A 23,578-nucleotide genomic window follows, 5' to 3' on the forward strand; every position below is an offset into this window, starting at 1 on the left:
CAACGTGTGTGACAAATTCCCCAAACAGCTCAACCCCCGAGTGCCCAGCACCAGTGTCAGAGAGGCATTATCTTCTTGACACCATGAAGTTTCAGCAGGGAATTTAAAAGTACTAGTAGCTGCAAGTGGCAGTGTTTTCACTCTGGACAAGTTCTATCCAGGTTTTTTTTCTTCAACCTCTCTCCTTGCAAAAAGTCTTAATTGACTGGAGCTCAAAGTTCCTACCCTGTCATATCTTTAGCACCTTTTCTAGACTAAAAATGACAACATGAAGGGCAAAAAAATTACAGAATATTCATATTTTGATATCTGGCTACAATTCTGCAGATCTCAGAAGATCCCAGGTTTTTCCCAAGAGAACAGCAGTAGAAAGTAGTCTGAGTCTAAAAATTAGAAAATACTTATTTTATAGTAAGTATAAAATAATACTTATTAAATACTTAATATGGATATGGGTTTTCTTTCTCTTATTACTCTTCACCTCAAAATCTGAGTGGGGGTTGATTAGGGCACAGGAGAAGAAATAATGGCACAGAGGGAGGTAATTAACTCCCTCCCACTTAAATAAAAAAAAAAGAGAAGGTCCATTTAAGTGTATGTGCTTTATAGACTCATTTTGACCTGAGTAAAACCCACCCCTGCTACCACCTGCTAAATCCCCAAGCTTAAGCTTGGCTTTTGAACATGGACATTCAGTCTTGGGGAGGGGAAGGATGAAGTGGGTGTGCTGATGGGGGACATCAATCTTTGTTTATCCTTGTTCTCTGACTTGGGAGTAAATGAATAGATTTGAGAGGGGGTAGGCAGGGGTCTGAGTGTTCCTGGAGGCTTCTTTGGGCAAAACCCAAGCAAGGAGCTGCAGGTCTTGGGTTCTGTCTGATTATAGGGCCCTTAACAGGAATGAACAGCTCATCTACAAGGTAGAAATCAAACACGAATCACCAAAGATGATAGTGAGAAGGGGTAAAGGCTGTCCCAAGGGCATGGAGAGACAACGAGGGGTAATGCAAATAATTGCATCAGGTCTAGCCAAGAAGGCCTCAAGCAATTCACTGAAAAGATCACTCGCTAGGGAGGCGGGCCAAACTCAATCTCTCCTCCCTCCTCTAATCCAGCTGTCCCAGAACGTGACTGCACAGTACACTTGCTGGGGATTCCAAGCACTGTCAGCTCCAGCGTCCCCTGGCTGAGCTGCCAGATTACAGACAAGTGTCACTAGTGGGCTGAGGGGGCACACACACCTTTGAAGGAGTGCTGGCAACGGACTGCTGTCCTGTGAGCTTCTAGCTTTTCTGGCCAGCCCAGGAAATGAACAAGGGAGGGCAGAGATGACAGCATCCAGGAAAAGAATGCAGTCCCTTCCCTCCAAAATGCACTGTCCACAATGTCAGACTGACTTAGGGATTCTTGGAAGGCAAGCATGGAGGAACCTAGCAGGTGGCACAGAGAGATAGCAGCTCACCTACTCTTCCCCAGGACTCAGGTGTACAAGAGAAAAGAGGGAGGAGTCTGCTGTGACCAAGAGGAAGCATTCAGACAGGTTGTGGAGAATGTCAGACAGGAAATTCATCTTCAGGATCAGAATCTCTGTAGTGGGTCCCAGAAATCTATTATTTTTACGTGCCCCAGGTGATTCTTGTATATTTGCTCATTCACCAAATATTTCTTGAGTACTTTCTTTGCACTAGGCATTGTTGAAGGTGCCTGAGATACAACAGTAAGGAAAACAAAGACTGCCCTCCTGGACATTCTAGTCGGGGAGACAGTGAAGTGTGTGGCAAGATGGAAAGTGCTGAGTTTCACAGGGAAACAGACAGCAGTGGGAAGTGCAGATATCCACACAGTCTAAAATAGGGTGGTAGGAAGGTCAAAGAAAGCCTCAGTGACAAGGTGACAGTTAAGCAAAGACTTGAAAATGGTGAGAAAATGAGCCATGCCAACATCTGGGAGAAATACATTCTGTGCAGAGGGAACACACAGAGCAAAGGCTGAAGGCAGGAGAATGCATGAGTAACAGTCAGTTGGCAACATGGCAGAGCGTAGGAGCCCCGAGGAGGGTCCCAGGTGAGAACCCAGAGGAAGCACAGGCCCAGATTCACTGGCACACTGACATCTGAAGACACTATTCTAAAACTGGGATTCTTAGAGGAGCTGATAAAACATTGACAAATTCCCAGCCTGTTTAAGAACCCAGTTTCACTGATTTTATCCACGGTCGGACAGAGGCCTCGGGAAATTGGTGGAGTATGCTGATCAACATTTGTAATTGGAATTCTTGCTGTGGGCCAGGCTCTGGGCTAGATGCTGGTTATATAAACCCCAGTGAGGCAGCTCCTGCCCTCTAGGACCTTTTATCACAGTGGTAGGGTCCAAAAACTAACCACACAGCGCGGTGTTTGCCAAGAGCTAAATGTGTGGTGCAGACAACAGATGCTATAAGCACTCGGAGGAAGGACTTGTCCCTCTTGGTTGGCCTGGTTACAGACCACTTCCTGAAATGGGCCGTGCCTGACCAGTAGTATTAGGTGTCAGGTAGGGCCTGGGAGACAGCATGGGACAGGGGCCAGCTGAGAAAGTGCTCCCTCTCACATACTCTCCAAAAGCCCCAGATGGACGGGCCTGGCCAGTTTGACACTTGTGCAGCCCTGTCTCTAATTCTTTGGCAGCTCCCCTGGTTCCTAATCCTGGGCTTGGCCTCTGGACTCTCAGCTGGCACCTGTCATGTCCTGCTCTTGGGTTCTCACTGCCACCTCCTAGCATTGACCTTGGAGGGTTCCATGGCCCTACCCTTTGTATCTGACTGAGCTGGTCCCCTGTTTGTTGCTTCCCAGACCGGAATCTGCTGGATACAGTTCTTCCCCATGTGATGTCTTGACATTTCATTTGGCATGATAATTAAGACTCAGGTAAGTGAAAGGTAGGAGAAAGAGACTGCTTACTATCAAGGATGCAGAGGATGAAAGCTGTAGGAGTTTTTGAGGGCATGAGGAGTATACCATTCTCTCTAAAGTTAAAAAGTAAATAAAGGAATGGTATACTGTGGCCTCTTCTGAAGGACCCATTCTTTCAAGTCAGATAGACCTGGTTTTGAATCCAAGTTCTGCTATGTTTAGGTATCTGATCAGGAGCTGCCCTCCTGGACACAGGAGGGCTAATCACATTTAGTTATTCTTCTCACTTGTAAAATAAGGATAATAGTATTCACCTTTTAGAATAGTGGAGTATAAAGTAGATAATCAATATAAAATACCATGGATTTGATAAGAACATAGTAATAAGCACACAATTAAAACCAGAGTCATTTTTATTTTGTTACTGCTCTAGGCTGAATGTTCATGTTCTCCCAAACTTCGTATGCTAAACCCTAATACCCAGTGTGATGGTGTTTGGAGGCTGAGTCTTTGAGAGGTGATTTGGTCATAAGGGCGGAGGCCTCATGAATGGAATTAGTGCCCTTATAAAAGAGGACTCAAGGAGTTCTCTGGCCGCTCCCTTCAGCCATGTGAGGACACAGTGAAGACAGCTGTCTGTGAACCCAGAAGGGGTCCTCACCAAACGCCAGATCTGCGAGATCCTTGACTTTGGACTTCCCAGCCTCCAGAACTGTGAGAAATTAATTTCTGTTGTTTATAAGCCACCAGTCTACGGTACTTTGTTAGAGCAACCCGGCGGACTATGACAACTATTATGACTATTCTTGGTACAAGTACAAAAGGATGCTGGGGGTCAAATTCTGGAAGGTCTTGATCAAGGAGATTCAATTGTAGGATGATAAAAATCAAAGCTGGGACAGAGACCCTCCTCCATGTTTCCTCCTCGAGACCTCAGTGTTGGACTGGGTAGAGTCTGCATTTCAATCACACACTCCCCTGCTGTTTCCTGTCTTCTCCTCTGCTCGGACATCTGTGTGCCTGGACAGTCTTAATGGGTCTGTGTGAAGACCCAGACTGGGAGAGATGTGACCCAGCTGGGGACAACCTCTTGTTTCAGAGACTTGCCCTCTTCTCAGAAGGATGCCAAAATGAAGAAAATAACTTTTCCTTGCCAGTTTCCACAAAATGAAATGCCAGTCCCTAGCCTTCAGATTTTTTTTCCCCTTCTGTTCACCCACCCTGTTTATGGAAAATGAATCATACGACTCATTTACACACAAATGGAGAGGTAGTTTGGGGATAAACAACAGAACTTCCTGGAATGCCCTGGATGCTCATCACACTGCTGTTATAACCAGTGCTGTGGACTCTGGTTTGTAGAGCTCCTACTGGGGTATAAGGTGCCGCTTAGGTCAGAGGGAAAAACAGGCTCCTGGCCCGTCCACTGGGCTAATTAATGCTGGAGACAGGATTCCTGTCTGCGCAAGGCTCCTTCCCTGGCATGAACCAGAAGCACTCACTCCAGACTCCCCAGCTCCAGTCCCTCACCTCTGCAGGAGGAGAGGGCAAGTATAAAGGCCCAGGGGAAGGACAGAACACAATGCCTTGGGCTATTTCTTCTTTCCAGTGGTGGCCCCACAGGGAGGCCCCTAAGCCCATTTCCCATTTAGTAGGTTTCCTGGGGCCAGTCCTGCTTCCTCTGTTGAGTTTCTCACTCCTGCAAATCTCTTCCTTGGGGTCCAGCCCCTATAATGCTTGGGTCTCAGGAATTCCTCCTGCTCTCCATTCCCTTCTAGATGCAGAAGGTAAGTTTAGAAGTGATTGTTATTTCCAAAGGGACTTATAACAACATGAAAAAACAGAAACGTGTGGTGGTAGCACGGGCAGGTGAGAAGAGATATAAATATGGGGATATTATGATGATTTGAGGACATTTCATGAGACTGGCCTTGTACACATCCCTGTGCCTCCCAATGACCCACCCGCTCAAACATCCCATCAGCCTCCTGTATACTCCTGTATACATATTGCTCCTCTATGTTTTTCTAGCTCTTACAACTATTTCTATATTCGCTTTGGTGGTTATTTGCTTAGGTATGTATCTCCCACTCTGGGTAGGTAACCCTGTAGGACAGGGAGCCTGCCTTATTCTTTGAATCCCCAGCAGCACCTGGGATACAGTAGGAGCTCAATAGATGTCAGCTGAATGAATGGGTGGGTGCTTTCACTAATCATTATTTCCTTTGACTTCCAAGATCATTTTTTGAAGATACTTCCATTTTTGTTTTTCATGATGGAACAAGGAAGGTACGTGAATCCTTGAGTCTTAGAACAGAAGCAGACTCTCAGAACCCAGAATGGGGACCTGAAAAGTTTCTTCACCTCAGCATGGCTGACACTGATATATGTGGATTCTCCAGACTGGCCTGATTGGGCCCTCTCTCCTATTAACACAATTCCTGCAGTCTAAGCTTCCTGACAGATCATTAGATTGACCAAAATCAATGGGTGACATCATCAGAATTACCCCCAACTGCCTCCCCTGCTGCCTCCCAGCATAAGCATCTTCAGGGTTCACCACTGAGGCTGTCAACAGGGCACAAACTCACCACTGGAGCAGGGACAACAGGGCAGCTGTTGATTTGTTATTACCTTCAAGCTGTGCCCTCAGCATGGCTTGGCAACATCCCCAGGGACCTTCAGGAGAAGCCTGCTCTACCACTCCAGCCGATGATTATTTTACTTGTCTGCTCTCCTCTGATCTCTTATTCACCCTACAATCTCCCCTCCTTTTCCCCCTCACTCTTTGTGGATGCTCCTCCTCACACTTCATAAAGAAATTAGGAACTCCCAAAGGGTCCACACATCTCCTGATCTCTGTACTCTTCCTCCGCTCCTTTCCTTTAGTTACAGAGGACAGCACAGCCAGACCCCCAGATTGATTCTGGATGTCATCCCTTTGCCTGTCTTCAGGAGTCATTCCTTCCCCCTTTCTCTTGCATCTCCAGAACCCCCACCTCTTTCTCCTGGATAACATACCCTGTTTTCAAGCAGGCTCTGTTATCACCCTATTAAGACAAAAACACAAACAAGACCCCCTTGAGACCACTACTCTAGTAGAGTGGAAGGTCTACCTTTATTTTTGTTCACAGTCAAAATTCTGGAAACGGTTCTCTAAAGCCTGCTATGTCCACTTAGCCATTGACTCCTCAACCTCTCCAAATAGTCCTCCCTCCTCTGAAAGCAGCAGCTCTGGCCACTGTGGCAGCTAAGAGTCATTTATACACAAACGGAGAAGCAATTTGCAGTTAGCCAGTGGAGCAATGATGGAAGCTCGCACCAGGATGGGTTACAGTGAAGGGGACATGGGAAGTGGATTAAGTCTGAATAGATTTTGGGGGTGTGGCCAAATGCATGTATTGAAAGACTGGATAAATAACATAAGAAAAAGAGGAGTCCACGATGACTCCAGGATTTCTGGGCAGCTCAACTGGAAGATGATGCTGCCATTTACTGAGACAAGGCAGACTACAAAGGGCCCATGATTGTGTCCCTTCAGTACCACAAGCTCTGTGAGGGGGCTGATGTTTCTCACATATTTACCACTATTTCCCAAATACCCAAGCCAGTGGGCTCTTACTTATTTAATGAATAAGTCTTAATAGATAATGGTATTTGTTTTAGTTAGGATGTTTTCAGCTGGAAGTAATGGAAAACCTTGATTCCAATTAGCTTAAAAAAATAAGCAATTTATCACCTCACAGAACAAGGAGAGCAAGCTCTGGGCCTGACTGATACATCTCTGCATCTCTCTGCTCTGTGGACCTCAGCCTCAGATTCATCCTCAGGCTGGTGTGTGGCAGCTTCTAGAGTCACATCCAGCCCAACCATAGGAGAAAGAGGCAGTTTCTCTCTCTCTCTTCCTCTCTTTCTCCCTCTTTCTCTCTCTCTGCCCCGGTCCCTCGGTCTCAAGAGTGAGAACACTTTCCCCACAAGCCACCCAACACACTATTCCTTTTGTTTCAAGGAGCAAATTGGAGCACGACTTCCTTCCTGAGCCAGTCACGGGAAAGAAAGCATGTTGAAGTGCCTCGGGCCCTCCTCTGAAGCTTGGGTGGGGCCTGCTTGCCTCAGCACCTGGCTGTAATATGGTTAGGAGGATACCTGAACCAAGTCTGGATTTTGTTGAAAATGAAGAAGGAAACTGGCACCCCTATGAAACCAATGTTGTCATGCTGACAAGATGCCTTATAATAATAATGAAATGTAGGCTTATAAGAAAGTTATGTGAATTCCAAAAGTGTTTTTTAAAAAACAAAACAAAAGCAAGTGCTTTGATGCTTATGGATATTCTAGATATAACAATTACTCAAAATGTTAAATGAGTCTTGTAATTAATCATCACTCTACAGCCACAAAACCACATTTCCTATGAATTTAAGACAGCTTATGAAAAATAACTTCAAATTTCTTATTAAAGTTATTTAGTAAATATTTCTTCAGCACTATGTGCAAAGACTCGAGGTGGAAATGGAAAAGGAATAAATAAATAAATAAATAAATAAATATATATATAAATATATATATAAATATATATATATTTACACACACAACTTGTCCCAGTTCATCAGGAGGAAAAGAGGTAAGGCACCAACAGTTGCTGGAGACCTGACCCACTTGGTGAGGTCATTACATTTAATTCTCCCAAGAGGCCTACAAAGTAGTCATTATTATCCTCAACAGACATTTCTAATGGTCATCGATGTCCGGTTCACCTCTCCTTCTGAGTTCATGAAAGGCTGCACTTCCGAGGCCCACTGAGGTTGGCTCTGTGACTAGAAGTCACATAGGTTACTTGTGTGTTGGGCATTAATTGCTGGTGTGAAAACTTCTGCTCTCTTCCACTGCCAAAGCACCTGGAGTTCCATGTGTCCAGGATGGGGCAAGATGGGGAAGCCAGCCTCCAACCCCCTGAGACCCTGAATAACTATCATCTGCAATGAATGTGTAGCAGGAGTGAGACACTTTTGTCAAGTTCTACCACAGAGAGATTGGGGAGGTGTTACTGCATGACAGTGCAGGATAGTTAGTCCTCACAGTTTATCCTAATATAGAAAAATGAAGGTACAGGGGAGTTAGGTAACTTACTCAAAGTCACCCAAAGTAGAAGAAAAGGGCTATGAGGACACAGGCTTAGTTGGCTCCAAAGCTTGTTCTGCTCTACCACACCATGCCAGCTTCCAAATTATGTATAGTTCTTGTCACAAAATTGGTACTCAATAAATGTTTGTTATTATTAATGATAACTGATACATTTTATTACATGTGTTTAACATTTGAGCCAAGGTTTTAAAATATATATATAAAATATATATATATTTTATATATAGAAATTATATATATATTTTAAAATATATATATTTTTCCCCCCTCTCATTTAGCCCTTACACTAAGCTTATCAGGTAGGTCTTAGCAAATTTCTCTCTCTTTGTCTGTCTCTTCCTCCTGCTAAACAAACAATTATTGATTTTGTAGGATGACTCAGCACTCTGTTAGTTGCTGGGTGTCAGTAGATGATGTCTAAGAATTAGATTCAATGACCTGTCTGTGGACTTACAACTAATAGAAAGAACTAGGATTTAAACAGCTTGTCTTAAAATATAGGAGTTTCTGTCTAGAAGAGGGCCAAGAGAGCTACATAAGTATCATTAAATATAGTAGTCAACAAAGTCAGAGAGGTGGTATAGTGTTCTCATTACTGAATGAAAACCTACTGTGGGGACTCAGATATGGAGGGCATGATCACAACCAGCAGGGGTTACTACTAACATTTTCACAAGGCTCACCTGAGCTTTGTAGAATGGGTAGGATTCTGACTGAGGACTGTGACTCGAAAGGGCCTTCCAGTGACCTAAATGCTGCAAATGCATTCAGAGGAAACATTCAGAGCGCTGCTGGCCTTAGTGTGGGTTCTGCATTGCAGTAGTGGGTGGGTGAGATTGAAAGAAGGGGGTAGGACTGTGGAAAGTTAGCACAGGAAGCAACCACAGCAGTGGGTGGGTGAGATTGAAAGAAGGGGGTAGGATTGTGGAAAGTTAGCACAGGAAGCAACAGGGAGGTCAAAGGGTTCTGATCTCAAGGGTTAACTCTGGTTTGCTGGGCGTGACTGCATGGTTGATTCTGAAGCTCACTGGTGCTCATTAGGAAAAAGCCAAGGACTGATGAATGTGAGTTCTAAGGGCACTATAGGAATGGAATGGTGCCTGAATGCCACTCATGTTGCATCTCAGATCTTGTCCAGTCTTGATTTCACAGTCAAGGGAACTATGATCCAAGAGGGAAAGCAACCCTTCCAAGGTCACAGGGCTCCACTGTGGCATGGCTGGGACTAGAACAAAGACCACCTGATTTCTTCTCTTGTGCTTTTTTTTCCTCCACACTAATCCTGGAAGACCTTAATGCATCTGAATGTAGGTGAGAGGGAGGCTCTACAAGTTTTTCAGCAGGTAGCTTGCACTGAAATGACAGTGACAGCGTACCACACAGAGGTGCATGCGTAAGGCAGAGGCAGGAGAAGGATTAGGTGAATTCCAGGGTAGAATAAGGAGTCCTGTAAACACACCTGAATCAGGGCAGTGGAAGGGAAAAAGGATGGAGGAGCATGATTATGACAGAGGAGAAAGAGTTCTCATTGGTGTTAACAATGCTGACAATGCTGTTCATAAGTAGGATCAGATCACAGTTCTAGAAAGTGATGTTGAAAAGGACATTTCCCCAGAGAAAGCCCAGACTAATCCCATGTTTAAACAATCCTTGGATGTTGTATTCCAGGCTAAAGTGAGCTGTTTCTCTGAGTGCCAAATACCCATATGAAAATTAAAAAAAATGAGTTCAACATCTGAATGTTTGGGCTATATGACGCCAAGCGTCCCACACAGCTGATTCAGAGGCAACAGGAGGGCATGTGGTGCTGACTGCTGGCACGGGCATTTCATAGATTCCACTAGGACTCTGAAAAGTTGGGATATGTAGAACACATTACCCAGACAGCGCTCATTTGTATTTTCTTGGCAGATCTACTTCACTTGACAAGGAGATGAGACATAGGGAATACCCACCCGATCTCATGCCAATAAACTCCTGCTTAGCATAGTGAGTGGTCTATAGAATACTGGTCTATATATATAGATATATATACTATATCTATATATGCTCTATATACTACAGAGCAACAGTCTTAAGAATAGCAAATTACAATGGCATGCAATGCTCACTCTCTGGGTAATTTTGAAATATTTTCTAAAAAATATCTGTAATTGTTAAGCCATGTGATGGAACAGAAAGAAACCGATCCCATATGACTTTGAGGAAAATCTGTATCTTTAAAATGCTTAACAGAGTGACAGGAACATAGTAGATACTTAAGCAATATAAATTCCATTGACAGAGAACTTAAAGTTCATAAGACAATTCAAGTGAACCCCATTTCATTTGATGAAAATCAGGTTAGGTGGGCCCTGAAACATGAACAAACTTTGCCCAGCGCCACCCAACTAGCAAATGGTGAGGACCAGGTTTGAGTCTATGCCTTATGGCTCGAAGTCCAGTGTACTTTTCACTACACCATAATAATGAACATATTATGTATATTACCATTTCTTCTTAGCAGGCTATAATTTTGGCAGTCCATACTGGGTTTTATTTTCCACTGTGGCTTGTGCAATAGTTACCACCACTGAGTATTTTTAACTGACAGAACAGATTTCTATTGAGAAACAAATTTATGCATTATCCTGAGAAATGGGCTGAACTCTGTAACATGAGGCCCCAAGAATAACCTGGGGATCACAGACTATTTTCAACTTGGAATCTGGGGGACACTAGCCCATGTTAAAGGAACTTTGGTACTACTTTCAAATAAAAAGGCTTTCAGAACTTCTAGATTGTTGATATTAAGAAAGCTGTGTCTCCAATTGTTCATTTCTTTTTTCACTTTAATTAACTCATTCATTCATTCATTCATTCATTTGTCTATCCATTAAGCACTTATCATGTGCCAAGCACAGTGCTAAGGGCTGGAGAATAAGAGATCTACACAGTCCCCACCTCAAGAAGCTCACAATTTGGGTAGAAACAGACACAGTAACAATGATACAGGATGAGAGTAGGTATGATATGATACAGCATGAGAACAGGTATAGTGTAGATGGACAGTGTGCTATGGAATGTTGAGGAGGAGCATCTGACTAAGACTAAGAAGCAGGGAAGTGGGCAGGGAAGGATTCCCAGAGGATCTGCTCTCTGGGCTGGGCTGCAAAACACTTTCAGAAGTTTTCAGGATTAGAAGTGCATGAGATATGATGGAGGTCTTCCTCAGCAGAAGGTTGGGAAAGCATGGTAAACGGAATGTGTGGCCATAGTGGAGGAGAATAAAAAGATGTGGGTGGGAGACAGACTATGAGAGGTCTCAGAGTTTAATACACATGGAGGGTACTTTTTATACCAAAGTCATCCCAGCTACTGCTGGTAAAGGTTCATCCAAATTTTTTGTGATTATGTCATTATGTGTATAAACACCACACACATACATCCCACAAAACACATCCCATTATGCCGATATGCTGAGGGAAGATAATAAACAAAGGTGTTTTAAGTATCTAGATGATCTCTTCCTCAGAGATGGAATTGGAGCTTTCAATCATGTAGCTTGTTTGTTTGTTTGTTTGGCTTGCCATCTAAATCCAGTGGATTAATATTCTCAGACACTAGAAGTGAAGGCAAAGAAGGGCAGACACTGTTTGGCAAAGCTGACTGGGCTGACTGGACAAAGTCCCATCGATGTCCAGGCCTTGATGGCACTGAGATGCCATCTCACCCCTATACAGACGTAAACAATACAGACCACCTCTAAACTTTCAGGAGCAAAATACCTCTCGGTTCCTTGGTCAATGGAGTACGTCTTTCCAAGGAAATATGGGTATGGAGGATGAGGTCTAGCAAGAGTAGACACTGGTCATGGGAGAAGACCACAAATGTGTGTGTTGAGAAAATATGAATCATAGGACCATAAACTCTGAGAGCTGGGAGTTTTAGGAAGCAAGTTAAATAGCCCAGGATCCAGCCAGGGCTTTCTGCATCACTACATGAATATTGTTTACTTCATTTATTGCTCAAGGCTGGACAGAGTCAAGTCTGAACAGTGGCCAGAGTCGAAGAGAGAATCTGTATGTGTAGTGGAGGTAATATGAGTCATTTCTGCTTGGCTCTGCTCTCAGAAAAATCTCTGAAAAATTTTATAGGCAAAATTGGCATTTCAGATATAAAGTGGTTACCAGTTCTTGTTTTCAAGGTTCAAATGTGTCTTTATTTCAATTTTATTTTTTTTCAAGATCAGAAAGCTAAGCTTTATTGTTGCTGCTTTTAATTCTTTCCCAAATAAATATGTATGGTATTATAGTAGTGCCCAACAGCAACTCTGTAGTTGAGGATCAAATGTGTTCCTAAAAGAAAAATAATGGATGGGATAAAACTGTTTATCTCTGTTATAATTAGCTCAACCAGAAAATCTGGAACATCAAAGATCTTTGCAGACTTTGCTAAACCATTACTCCATTTTCACTAAAAATTGCTACAGACAACACAATGGGTGTTTGTCCACTGACATATCCACTCATTTGATTAATTCAATAAATTAGTATGTTTATAGCATGCAATTATGGTCTGAATTAAATCACCCCCAACCCCCCCACTGAATTCATGTGATAAAGTCCTAACTCCCTAACCCCCAGTACTTTAGAATGTAATTGTATTTGGAGATAGGGTCTCTAAAGAGGTAATTAAAATGAAGTCAGCAGGGTGGGTCCTAATCCAATAGGACTGGTATCCTTATAAGAAGAGGAAATTTGGACCTAGACATGTACCGAGGGAAGACAATGTGAAGACACAGGGAGAAGATGACCATCTAGAAGCCAAGGAGAGAGACCAGGAACAGATGCTTCCCTCATGGCCCTCAGAAGGAAGCAACCCTGCCTACATCTTGGACTTCCAGCCTCCAGAACTGTGAGACAATAAATTTCCATTGTTGATGCCAGCCAGTTGATGGTACTCCATTATAGCAGCCCTAGGAAACTTAATACAACATGCATATTTATTCTATCTAGATATTAGTAAGTTTATAATATGAACATTTATTTTCTGCCATCTGTTCCTTTTTAGTTTGGCTGCAGCATTCTTTTAGAATGACCTCTCTTCATTTTATGCATTCTTGATGGGATTGTAAATAAGACATTTGGGGGTGGCATGGACATGTGACCCACATTAGGCCAATGAGACTCCCTCCTGGGACTTTGACTCTTAAGAGGAACTAGGATGAAAATGATGGTAGGGGCTCATTCATGGTGCTGCCAACAGCCTGCTAAAGTGTCTGCTCTACAAATCAGTGTTGTTACCAGTCCTGCTTTTTTTGTAAGCATGCTTGTATGGCATTCTCATGGATTCTAAGAGTTGCTCCAAATTTTCTAATAAAATGTTTTATCTTAGACTAGAAAGATATATTTCTTATAGCTTGCAAACAATTATTATAGTTGATGCCATTTTTTTCTATTGAAGTCTAAAAGCTAATAAAATCTTTATTTAAAAACATTTCCTTGCTTGGTTCTCTTATTCTCCTATGTAGGTTTCATGCATTCATTCGTTATTCAAAAAATGTTTTACTGAGCACATATTATGTGTCAGATATTGCCTTAGGTGTTTTCATCAAACTGGGAGCTGGAAGATGTTCTGTGTGATGTGGGGTATTATTATTTGGAAATTAGATATTTTACATATTTTGAAACTGCACTTGTGTAGAGCCTGTATGCATTTATATCAACAGCTTAAATTAAGGAGGTAGAAAACCCCATCTAAACTTAGGGAATTTTTTGTCAGAAAGTGGTTAGCACCTGCTTTGTTACAAAGATCCATATCAAGTATTACAGGGTGGGGTGCCAAAAAAAAAGGTAAGGTTGTCCACCCTAAAGGCACTTACTAGGGCCTCCTCAGATACATTTAACAGTTAACAAATAGGAACAAGTTCTATATTGAACACCAAACCTTAAGAAAATGAGAAAAGTCAATCTGAATCCTCTGATGACACTACCACAGGAGAATTTGTTGTGCTTATACCATGTTACATACTTTAATGCCTGATCTCATTTAATACTCATAGCAAACCTGTGAGGTGGGCACTATTATCATCCCATTTTAGAGATGGAAACTGAGAATGGATGCCAGAAGTCCCCCTGCGTCCTTTATAATTTTTCAAGTTGCACACAAATCTCTAATTCTAGAGGCCAAAGGAATTCCCTTATCCTCTCAAAATAGTTAACAAAACAGAACTTACCACCCCAACATTCAAGGAGCTAGAGTTAGAACCTGTACATCCTTGCCACTGTCTCCTGCCCTCTCCTGGATTTAGAACTTTATTTTATTTAATAATTCCATCCTCACACATAGGCCATTGCAACTGTTTCAGGTCTAAACCCTGAGGGTATGAGCTTTGCCCCAAATTCATTCCAAGCCGGGGCGGGGGGGGGGGGGGCAGTGTGAGCTTTGGTAGCAGACTACCAAGACTAGAATTTCAAAATAAACCAACACATATCCTCTACGGAATTCACTGCAATGGGATTTTATATTTATCATTACTTGGCTCCTAGACTCATTTAACGGAGACTGACTGGTAGCTCCCATCTCTTATAAAAGTTTCCAGAAGACAAAACATGAAAGCTCAAGTCCATTTTTTCCTGGGATTCTTTATCTTGTATGAGCATCAGTAATCAAAGCGGCATTTACTAGCTTGGCAAATGAATAAACCTTTACTTTCCCACAAGCTCAGTTGTAGGCATCAGGCTCCCTTAAAGTTTCCATAGCAAATAGCTGAGTGTGCGAAAGAAAGAGAGAAAGAGAAAGAAAAAGAGAAAAAAAAAAGAGAAAGAGAGAAAGAGAGAAAGAAAGAAAGAAAGAAAGAAAGAAAAGAAAGAAAAAAGAAAGAAATCTGCAAGGAAAAAAAATCATGTAACAAGGACCACACTGATCCTACATCAGTTTTCTAGTAACTTGCAGAGTTTATAATTTTTATCATTTACCTTTCTCTCCACTACACTGATTCCTAGGGGAGGGTTCATTTTTTATTCATTCTGAAAGTTTACCATCAATCATCCTCTTAAAGAGCTTGCCAGAAACTTGGACAGAGCCTCATAATAAAATTGCAGAGACAGAGGACTAATTGATTTCTATAAATAATGTTTAGCTGTAAAGATATGAAAGGTGGTTAGAACCACATGTATTACTCTCCCTTTTGCTCCATCTGTGTCTGCAAAAGCAGACTGTACCTTGACAAAGTACCCTGACTATTTTGCCCCGCAAACACACAGCGGGAGATTAACACCAGATGGCCCACCCCTCCCATTTCCTTGCCCTGCCCTCCGCCCCGCCCCCACCTCTGCTGGCCAAATCCTCTAATTACTCCTCCCCCTTGGTCCCCACTTTAGATTCCATAATTTTAAAATTCTCTTTCCATTACCACCCCTGCACTGACAACGTGCAGAGTTAACAGCCCCCATTTCTCTCTACCCTTCCACCTTTCTGTACAATAAACAAAAATACAACCCAAACCTCAAACACAAAAGCTTTTCATCAGACTGCGAGGCTGACAATGTTCAAGAAAAACAGTAACTACTGGTGCTAAAGAATTATTAATGTGTGTGTCTTGGAAAGAGGGGGATTAGAGAGCACTCTCGCCAGAGGACACTCTCACGCACTACTAGCTTTAATCACATGACACCGAAACGCCCAGCAGTTATTACTTGTCAACATCATATAAAATGGGAACAAAATTATATCTGGGGAAATAAATGCTGGCTGGACAAAGATAACGCTATAAATCTCGTGTTGCTGGAGAAATGCTGAAAACTCACAGAAGCACCATCTGCTCAGGCCAACTGTGATATGCTGAAATAAAAAGTGAACTAGAGACAGGGCAGGGCTGTGTGATAGATGCCCAATTCCAAATTATGAACATTAGGTGGTTACATCGCAAAGGCTGATTCATTAGGGCACCATCTTAACTGGTTCAGTCAATCAGCTGGGTCCAATCCCAACTAAACAACACAAAATGTCATACTTAGCATTGAATATCATTTTTCTGGCTACAGATTAAATACAAAATGAGTGATTACTTTCACTGGGGAGACAGGAAAATTGTCACACTAGACAGAATTCAATGAAATTGGCCCATTTCTTCTTCTTCTTCTTCTTTCTTTTTTTTTTTTTTTCTGGCCTGGACTGCTCCTAGATGATGGTAGATAGATATTTTCCATAAATAAGAGTGCTAGGGAGCCTTTTCAGTGAGGTAACACAAATGACTAAAATGATTCAAATAAAGTAATTTCACATCAGTCTAATGCTGATAGCATTAAACATTCTTGATGATTATCATACTTGAAATACGGTCATAATTTTAAAAGCTTTCACAGATACTTTCCTTTTCTGTAGCTTTTTATGTGAGGCAGATCAAACTTTCTCAAAGCTTTTATTTTAGGGGGAAAATGCATGCTGTGTTTCGTAATTTTAAGTCTCAGTAAAGTTAACCGCACTTGTAAAAAACCATTTATTTTTAGCGTGGGCTCCTTCTGTAGCATTCCCTTCCTCTCCACATACGGTTTAGTTGTCTATCTTCACCCCCTTGAATTGGCCTGCTCATGTCATTTCAGCAGTTCCTTTTTTCGATGGCAAACACCAAGAAGGTAGGGGCTGTTCTAGTCCCACTTGCTTTGCCGAGAGCCCCCAGTGGCTTGGTGAAGCCTACTAGCTCTGCTACCAGCCTACAGTGTTCTGGATTTGCTGGCCTTTTTGTTATACAGCCATCTCCCGCTTTTGAAAAGTTTGGGTTAGGTCACTTCGCTTTTACCAAAGATCTACATTAGTACCTGTTTCGCTAACTGAAGGAAATCCAAAGAGGATTTTTGCTTTTACCAAATGCTGAAAAGCAAAAATAGCATTCAGCATTTGTTTTGCAGCAAGCCATCATGGAGGCTGTGCGCACGGGAGGGGAGGGGGCCCGCCAGCCAGTGGCCCCACACAGTCCCTTCCCAGGGAACTTACACTAGCATCTCAGCATCAAGTGCCATGGCTCTGAACTGTGAGCAACTGTGCGTAATCTCCATTTATCTTGTTGTATCTGTTAGCAAGATATGTCCTAAGGTATCAGAAAAGCTTAAGAGAAATTATTTTGGGGGTCTGGGAATGCACAAAAATTTTCCCTATAAATGAGTGGTAATTGCTTCTTTGCTTTGTGCCACTGAGGCTCATGAAAGGTTGTGTAGGAATGCTCTGCTTTCAGATAGCTGGGGAATCCTGCAGTTTCGTTAACCATTCCTGCAATGGCCCTAACCTCATCTAAGCACCGGCGTGGAAGAAGACATAGGAAGGGAATAATTGGTTGAATCTAAGAAAGTTTTCTTTCTTCTTTTACCTTTTCAAAAGGTCTTAGGTAGGGAGGGCCCATGTTGGAACTGAGCCACCATGCCCTTGATCTCGTAATTATTGACCTGCTTCTAGGCTTTAGGCAAGATAGCCCTTGAGGTGTATGTGAGGGGAGTTGCTTGGTCGGTGAGTTAGTGAGGGTGTCAGGGCACTGCATGGCTGGTCCAAGCCCTGAGTCCATGATGTTCAAATGACTGAAGCATTTCGAGCAAGCAAAAAATGAGCACATCTGTTCATTGGATCAGTGGAAGGAGCCTACTGAGTTCTGAAACACCATGGCCGATGGGTCTGGTGAATTATTTAGCATTCCAAAAAGCTGGGGTGTTCTCCATGTAGGCTAGTTGGAAAGTTAAAAGTGCCAAGAAATACATGGTACTGTATTTATATTACCTGGAGTTGAAGAACTGTGTAACTCAGTTTCCACTGCTTACGGCAACAGCTGAAGTCTGAAACCAGGAGTCAAGAGAAATCCCTAAGGATGAAGGTCAAACTCAGATTCCACACATCTTAACAAGTGAAGCCATCACTGCTTTCTGACCAATGGGTCTACACCTATAAATGTACCCTCAAACACAAGATTAAAACCTTAAAGTAGGTAAATAATCATATGTTGGGATTGAATGCAGAGTCCTAGTAGAGGGTCTACCTAAGTACAGCAATGGGAACATGGAGGCCAAAGAGAATGAAGCCAATCTATAGCCTTCCTGAGTGCCAGGCAAGGAAAGAGTCCCTGACAAGACACCATAGTCCCTATACAGTCCTAAAGTCTTGAGAAGAAAGGAGGACCCTCCAAGTAGGCCCTTAAGATTTTGAGCTGTGGTGTCTGAGAATAAGCAGGCACAGTTTCCAGTGCTGGTGATGGTCATCCGGGGTTATAAGGTGATGTGCCCTGGGGTCTGCCTGCTCCCTGAGAGATGTCCCCCAGACAGGCCCAGTTCAGTGTACATTCAAGCTGAGGTGGTCAAATAAATCTGCCATATCTGCCTGTTTCCTGAGCCTTCAAGCTTTCTCCTCACCTCGGGTTTAGATAGCTGTCTTTTTGGTCTGAAACAGCTAAGAGCAAGGAATTAGTGTGCCTTTTCTCCCCATCCACGCCTCTTTGGCCAGAGTCGTCCTCCTCTCCCTTTGCTGCCCCACCTGAGTGACCAGTGCTCCTTTGCTGGCTCCCAGGGGCCCAAGGTCACTTGCTGTGTTATTCCACCAAGACCGTGTCTTCCCCAAGAACATCTCGCAGTCTTGTTGTTTTGGAGACCTGGAGAAGGTGTCCCCTTCCTAGTTGATGATACATAAGCTAACTACAATAAAGCCATTTCAATTAAGGGAGCAGAAGGGTATAGAATGGGAACTCACAAACTTTGTAAAGAGCCAGTAAGTAAATATTTTAGCCTTTGTAGGCCATGTGGGCTCTGTTGCAACTACTCATCTCTGCTGTCCTGATGCTAAAGCAGCCAGGGTCAGTACATAAAGGAATGAATATGGCTGTGTTCCAATTAAATGTTCTTTATGAAAATGGGACAAGTTGGATCTGTCCTGTGGGGCCTCAGTTTGCTGACCCCTGGCATAGAAGAAAGAATAGTACTCGCCCCCAGTCACAGCCCTGACCTTAACCAGCTGCTTGACTTTAGGCAAGTCACTTCCTTCCTTTCTCACCTCTCACTCCTCCCAAAAGAAGCAGGGAGTAGAGAGGGTAACTTGTGAGACTGGCCATGTGCCTGGCATCTTCAGTTGTCCTGCTCATCCATGGAGTTGTTGATAGCCAACAAAGCAAAACCCACAGTAAGGGCTATCATTTTGAGCATCTGCTATGAGATAACTTACAGACTCTCCCTTCATCTTCTCAGCTCCCCAAAGTCGGTAATCCGATCCCTCTTTAATAGATGAAGAAATAGAGATAAGGGATGTTAAAAAACTTGCCCAAATGGCAGAACGACTAAGGTCAAATCCAGGTCCATCCAACCACACCCAAATTTCCCATTCATCATGTGGCCTCCCGTGTAGGCTGCTCAGTTTTCAATCCCTTCACTCTAACCATTTTTCAGATACTGTCTCTAATATACTCTTCTCACCACAGTTGCTGGATTGATCAGATATTGTCCCTTCCCTGTCAAAATCTGCCCTGTAGCTTCCCATCACACTTTGGATAGAATAAAGCCATTCCAATTAAGTGAGCAGAATGGCATAGATCCCAAATCCTTCCCATGGCTTACGAGGCCCCTATGGTTTCTGCTATCTCATGCCACCCTTCTGACCTCTCTTCTCTGCTTCACTTACTCTGTTCCAGCCCCAGACACTTTGCTTTGCCTTACACATGTCAAGCAGACTTTGACATCAAGATTTTGGGGGTCTCTAGCCTAGAATCTTATATGCTCCCCAGATGAGAATGGCTCATCCCCTCACTTAATTGATACCTCAACTTAAATGTCACCTCCTCAAAGAGAACTTTCCTGACCACTCTATCCATAAAAACCCCAGCCATCACTCTATCTCCTGACATTTTTGTTTTCTTTGTAGCTCCTATCACACTAGGCAATAATCATGTTTATCTTTATTATTATTATTATTACTATTATTCTCTCCTGCTTTGTGAAGGCAAGGAGTTTATCTTGTCCATTGATAAGTGGTGTCTAATCTTGTAGGCTTCCAATGACTATCCGTTAATTGTTGAATAAATGAGAGAATATATGGGAATGAGGCAACAGAGTATGACTGGCTCAGGACTAGTTGATCATTATCTGAAGGTAGTAATTCAAGCCTATCAGCAGTGTGAAACCTTGTCCCCTAGTCCCCATGTAGGAAGGATGGCCTGCTTGCCTTTACCAGAAAAAAATCAGGGTGTTACTTCATCTCATCCTTAGAAAGTATCTAATACAGGAGAGGTGCCACAAAACTGGGAAAGATTAGTCTCATGACTGAATGTCAGAGGTCATCTAAGGTCCAGAGTTTTCCAGCTGCCAATCTCTGACCCCCTGTTGCTCCACCTCCTCCACTGACTGCACCATCCCTTTCTGCAGGGGCCTTTCCTGACCAGAACTGCCCCCTCTGCAAAATCCTCTTCTCCTCAGGCTTGAGGGCAGCATGAAAACTTCAGGTAAGTACTTTTGTTGGAAAAACAGTATTCTTACCCAAACACTGTCACTTGATGGTGAAACCAAGAGTTAAAGAACTGAAATAGCTTGGCCAAAGTCCTGCTGCTTATTAATGTCACATATGAGGCTATAGCCTATGTTTCCTGATCATGAGACTGGCCCTAGCTCCACACTCCACACAAAATGGTAGAAGTAAACATCCAACAACATCCCAGGTTGCTCATTCAAGAATCCATTCAATTCTCACTACTGGGTATTTACCCCAAAGATACAAAAGTAGGGACCCGAAAGGCTACGTGCACCCCGATGTTTATAGCAGCAATGTCCACAATAGCCAAACTGTGGAAAGAGCCAAGATGTCCATCAACAGATGAATGGATAAAGAAGATGTGGTATATATATACAATGGAATATTATGCAGCCATCAAAAGGAATGAGATCTTGCCATTTGCAACGACGTGGATGGAACTGGAGGGTATTATGCTGAGCGAAGTAAGTCAAACAGAGAAAGACATGTATCATATGACCTCACTGATATGAGGAATTCTTAATCTCAGGAAACAAACTGAGGGTTGCTGGAGTGGGGGGTGGGGTGGGAGGGATGGGGTGACTGGGTGATGGACACTGGGGAGGGTATGTGTTCTGGTAAGCGCTGTGAATTGTGCAAGACTGTTGAATCTCAGATCTGTACCTCTGAAACAAATAATGCAATATATGTTAAGAAAGAAAAAAAAGAAGAAGAATGTAGCAGGAGGGGAAGAATGAAGGGGGGGAAATCGGAGGGGGAGAAGAACCATGAGAGACGATGGACTCTGAAAAACAAACTGAGGGTTCTAGAGGGGAGGGGGTTGGGAGGATGGGTTAGCCTGGTGATGGGTATTGAGGAGGGCACGTTCTGCATGGAGCACTGGGTGTTATGCACAAACAATGAATCATGGAACACTATATCTAAAACTAATGATGTAATGTATGGGGATTAACATAACAATAAAAAATTAAAAAAAAAAAAAGAATCCATTCAATTCTACAAACATTGATCGAGCATCCAAAATGTGGCTGGCCCTATAATTGTTACAGTCTGGGGTGCAACAATGAAAAGAGTAGAGTCCCTGTCCCCAAAGAGTTTACTGGAAATCTGAACATAGAATGAAAGAAATAGGATTTTTTTTTTTTGGTATTGAAATGTTGATTAATAGGTGAATGCAGTAATCAATTTAGTCTCAAAGAGGTCCTTAAAGCACCTCCCAGAGCTTCCTCAAACAGTTATGCTTAGGCCTCACTCTGCATATGATTTTTAAAAAGAGAGCAAGAGAGAGGGAGGGAGATAGGGAGGGAGGAGGGGGAGGGAGAGGGAGAGAAAGAGAGAAATAGAAAAGAAGGAAGGTAGGGTGAGAGGGAGGAAGGAAGAAATGGAGGAAAGGAGGGAGAGAAAAGGAAAGGAAAGGAAAGTTGAATGGTGCTCTGCCTGCTTCCTTCAATCCCTCACTTGTGTATCTCTGCTTCTCTCAAAGACCTTAAACTGGGGGGGGGGGGTGTCACTCTCCAGAAGTCCTTTCAGCATGGTCCTCACCTACTCTGAAGTCCTGGGGTGACACGGAAGAGCTGAATTATTTCTCCCACTCAGTGTCTCCTACCCAGCCCTCAGCCCAGACTTCAATGATAAACTTCTGCATTATCGTAGCAACTTTTGATATGAGAATGAAGAAACTTCTGATTAATACTAACTCAGTCAATAACAGACATTCCCTCCATCAATCGATAGCACATTAGAGGTCTTCTGGAACAACCTGGGTCAGAGACAAGGATTCAAATACCAACACAAGCTGCAAGATTAGTAGAGGGACTTATATCAGTCAGTCCCAACTGTGCCAAGCCCTGGCTCAGCCGTTCAGAGATGACCTCCTATGAGAAAAGTTCACCCTTGACTTTAGAATAAATCTTTCTTCTTCATCACCTTGACAATGAAGTCCAAAAGGAGTAAAAAGGTGAGAGAGTGAGCAAGAGTGAGCCGCAAGTGCACTGGCAGAAATAATGAGCAAGAGTTGATATTAACATGGAAACACGCCATTCCTGATTGCCTTGTATTTATAGAAGTAAAAAAGCCAAGGATAAAAGAGAAACCAGAAAACAAGGTACATACTTGCCTCTAGAAGCTTCTCTCCTTCCATCCTTCCCCATTCTCCCACCTCCCCAAAGATAAAGATACATTTTATTACGGCCCCAAACTACTTGGGATCAAGACTTGCCAGCGTACAGAAACGAAACCAGCTTTCCCTCCGTCTGACCCAGGATGCTCACCCGCTCGCCGAGTTCACTCACCCACTCTCCCCACATTTTCCTGCCTGTTGCATGCAAAGCAATTGTCTCCAAACGCCAATTACTGATATTCAAAACTGCTGTTTTCCTACCCTGGTTAGAGACGCCTCCATGAGAGACCCGGGGTGAGCTCTTGAGTTGAAAGAGAACCTGGGGGGTGGAGGGAAACCCCTTCTCGAACCTCCACACGGTTCCCGTTGCCAAGGGAACCCTCTTTGTCCGGTGAGGCTAAGAATGGCCGCCTCTCCCACGGCCTGGCTCCAGGAGTGGCCAAATCGCTGCACAGGGTCAAGAGCAGAGGGAGGGGAGCCTCGCACATGCTTCTCACAAAGAAATCACTTTCAAAGAATGAAAGAAATGGTGAAAACAGTTTTAGGAGGCACCCGGTGGGGAGGGAATAAGTTTATCTATGGTGCTGCGATCACATTTGAGTTGGCTTTTGTGCACCTAAAAGGAGAAGGATTCAAATCTGTATCACAGATGAGACAGGGTGGGTAGGACAGAGAGAGGGAATCCGGGACGGGAAGGTTGCAAAGGGTATGTCCCAGCCTCCTTCAGCAGATGCATAACACTGATCAGATACACAATTAATTCATTAAAATGTTTAGCTGAAGCTTTGGGCTGGATTATTTTGGCTCCTGGATTGGTCAGAGGAGCTGTCTGTCTGTTTCCTAGAAGCCTGGTGGGGCCCGGCCTGGAGATGGTAGTGTCATTTTGATGGTGAAGCACATTCTCGCTGCATTTTAGGGACCAGGACCAGGGTTGACTTTCCTTTTCAGAATA

The 23,578-nt window shown here is 43.3% G+C and overlaps 1 protein-coding gene across 1 annotated transcript in view; it reads right to left on the minus strand.

Moving 5' to 3' along the window:
• The window catches only part of ANKFN1 (ankyrin repeat and fibronectin type III domain containing 1), a 311,761-nt gene extending 288,801 nt beyond the window's left edge, over window positions 1–22,960 (minus strand). The window contains exon 1 of the mRNA XM_036106172.2: window positions 22,888–22,960. Within this exon, the coding sequence (XP_035962065.1) occupies window positions 22,888–22,908 (21 nt within the window). The 5' untranslated portion in view covers window positions 22,909–22,960. The remainder of the gene's footprint in view (window positions 1–22,887) is intronic.
• Window positions 22,961–23,578: the final 618 nt, after the last annotated feature.

This window comes from Halichoerus grypus, chromosome 2, assembly GCF_964656455.1.
Source record: "Halichoerus grypus chromosome 2, mHalGry1.hap1.1, whole genome shotgun sequence".
In the NCBI taxonomy this organism is placed as follows: domain Eukaryota; kingdom Metazoa; phylum Chordata; class Mammalia; order Carnivora; family Phocidae; genus Halichoerus; species Halichoerus grypus.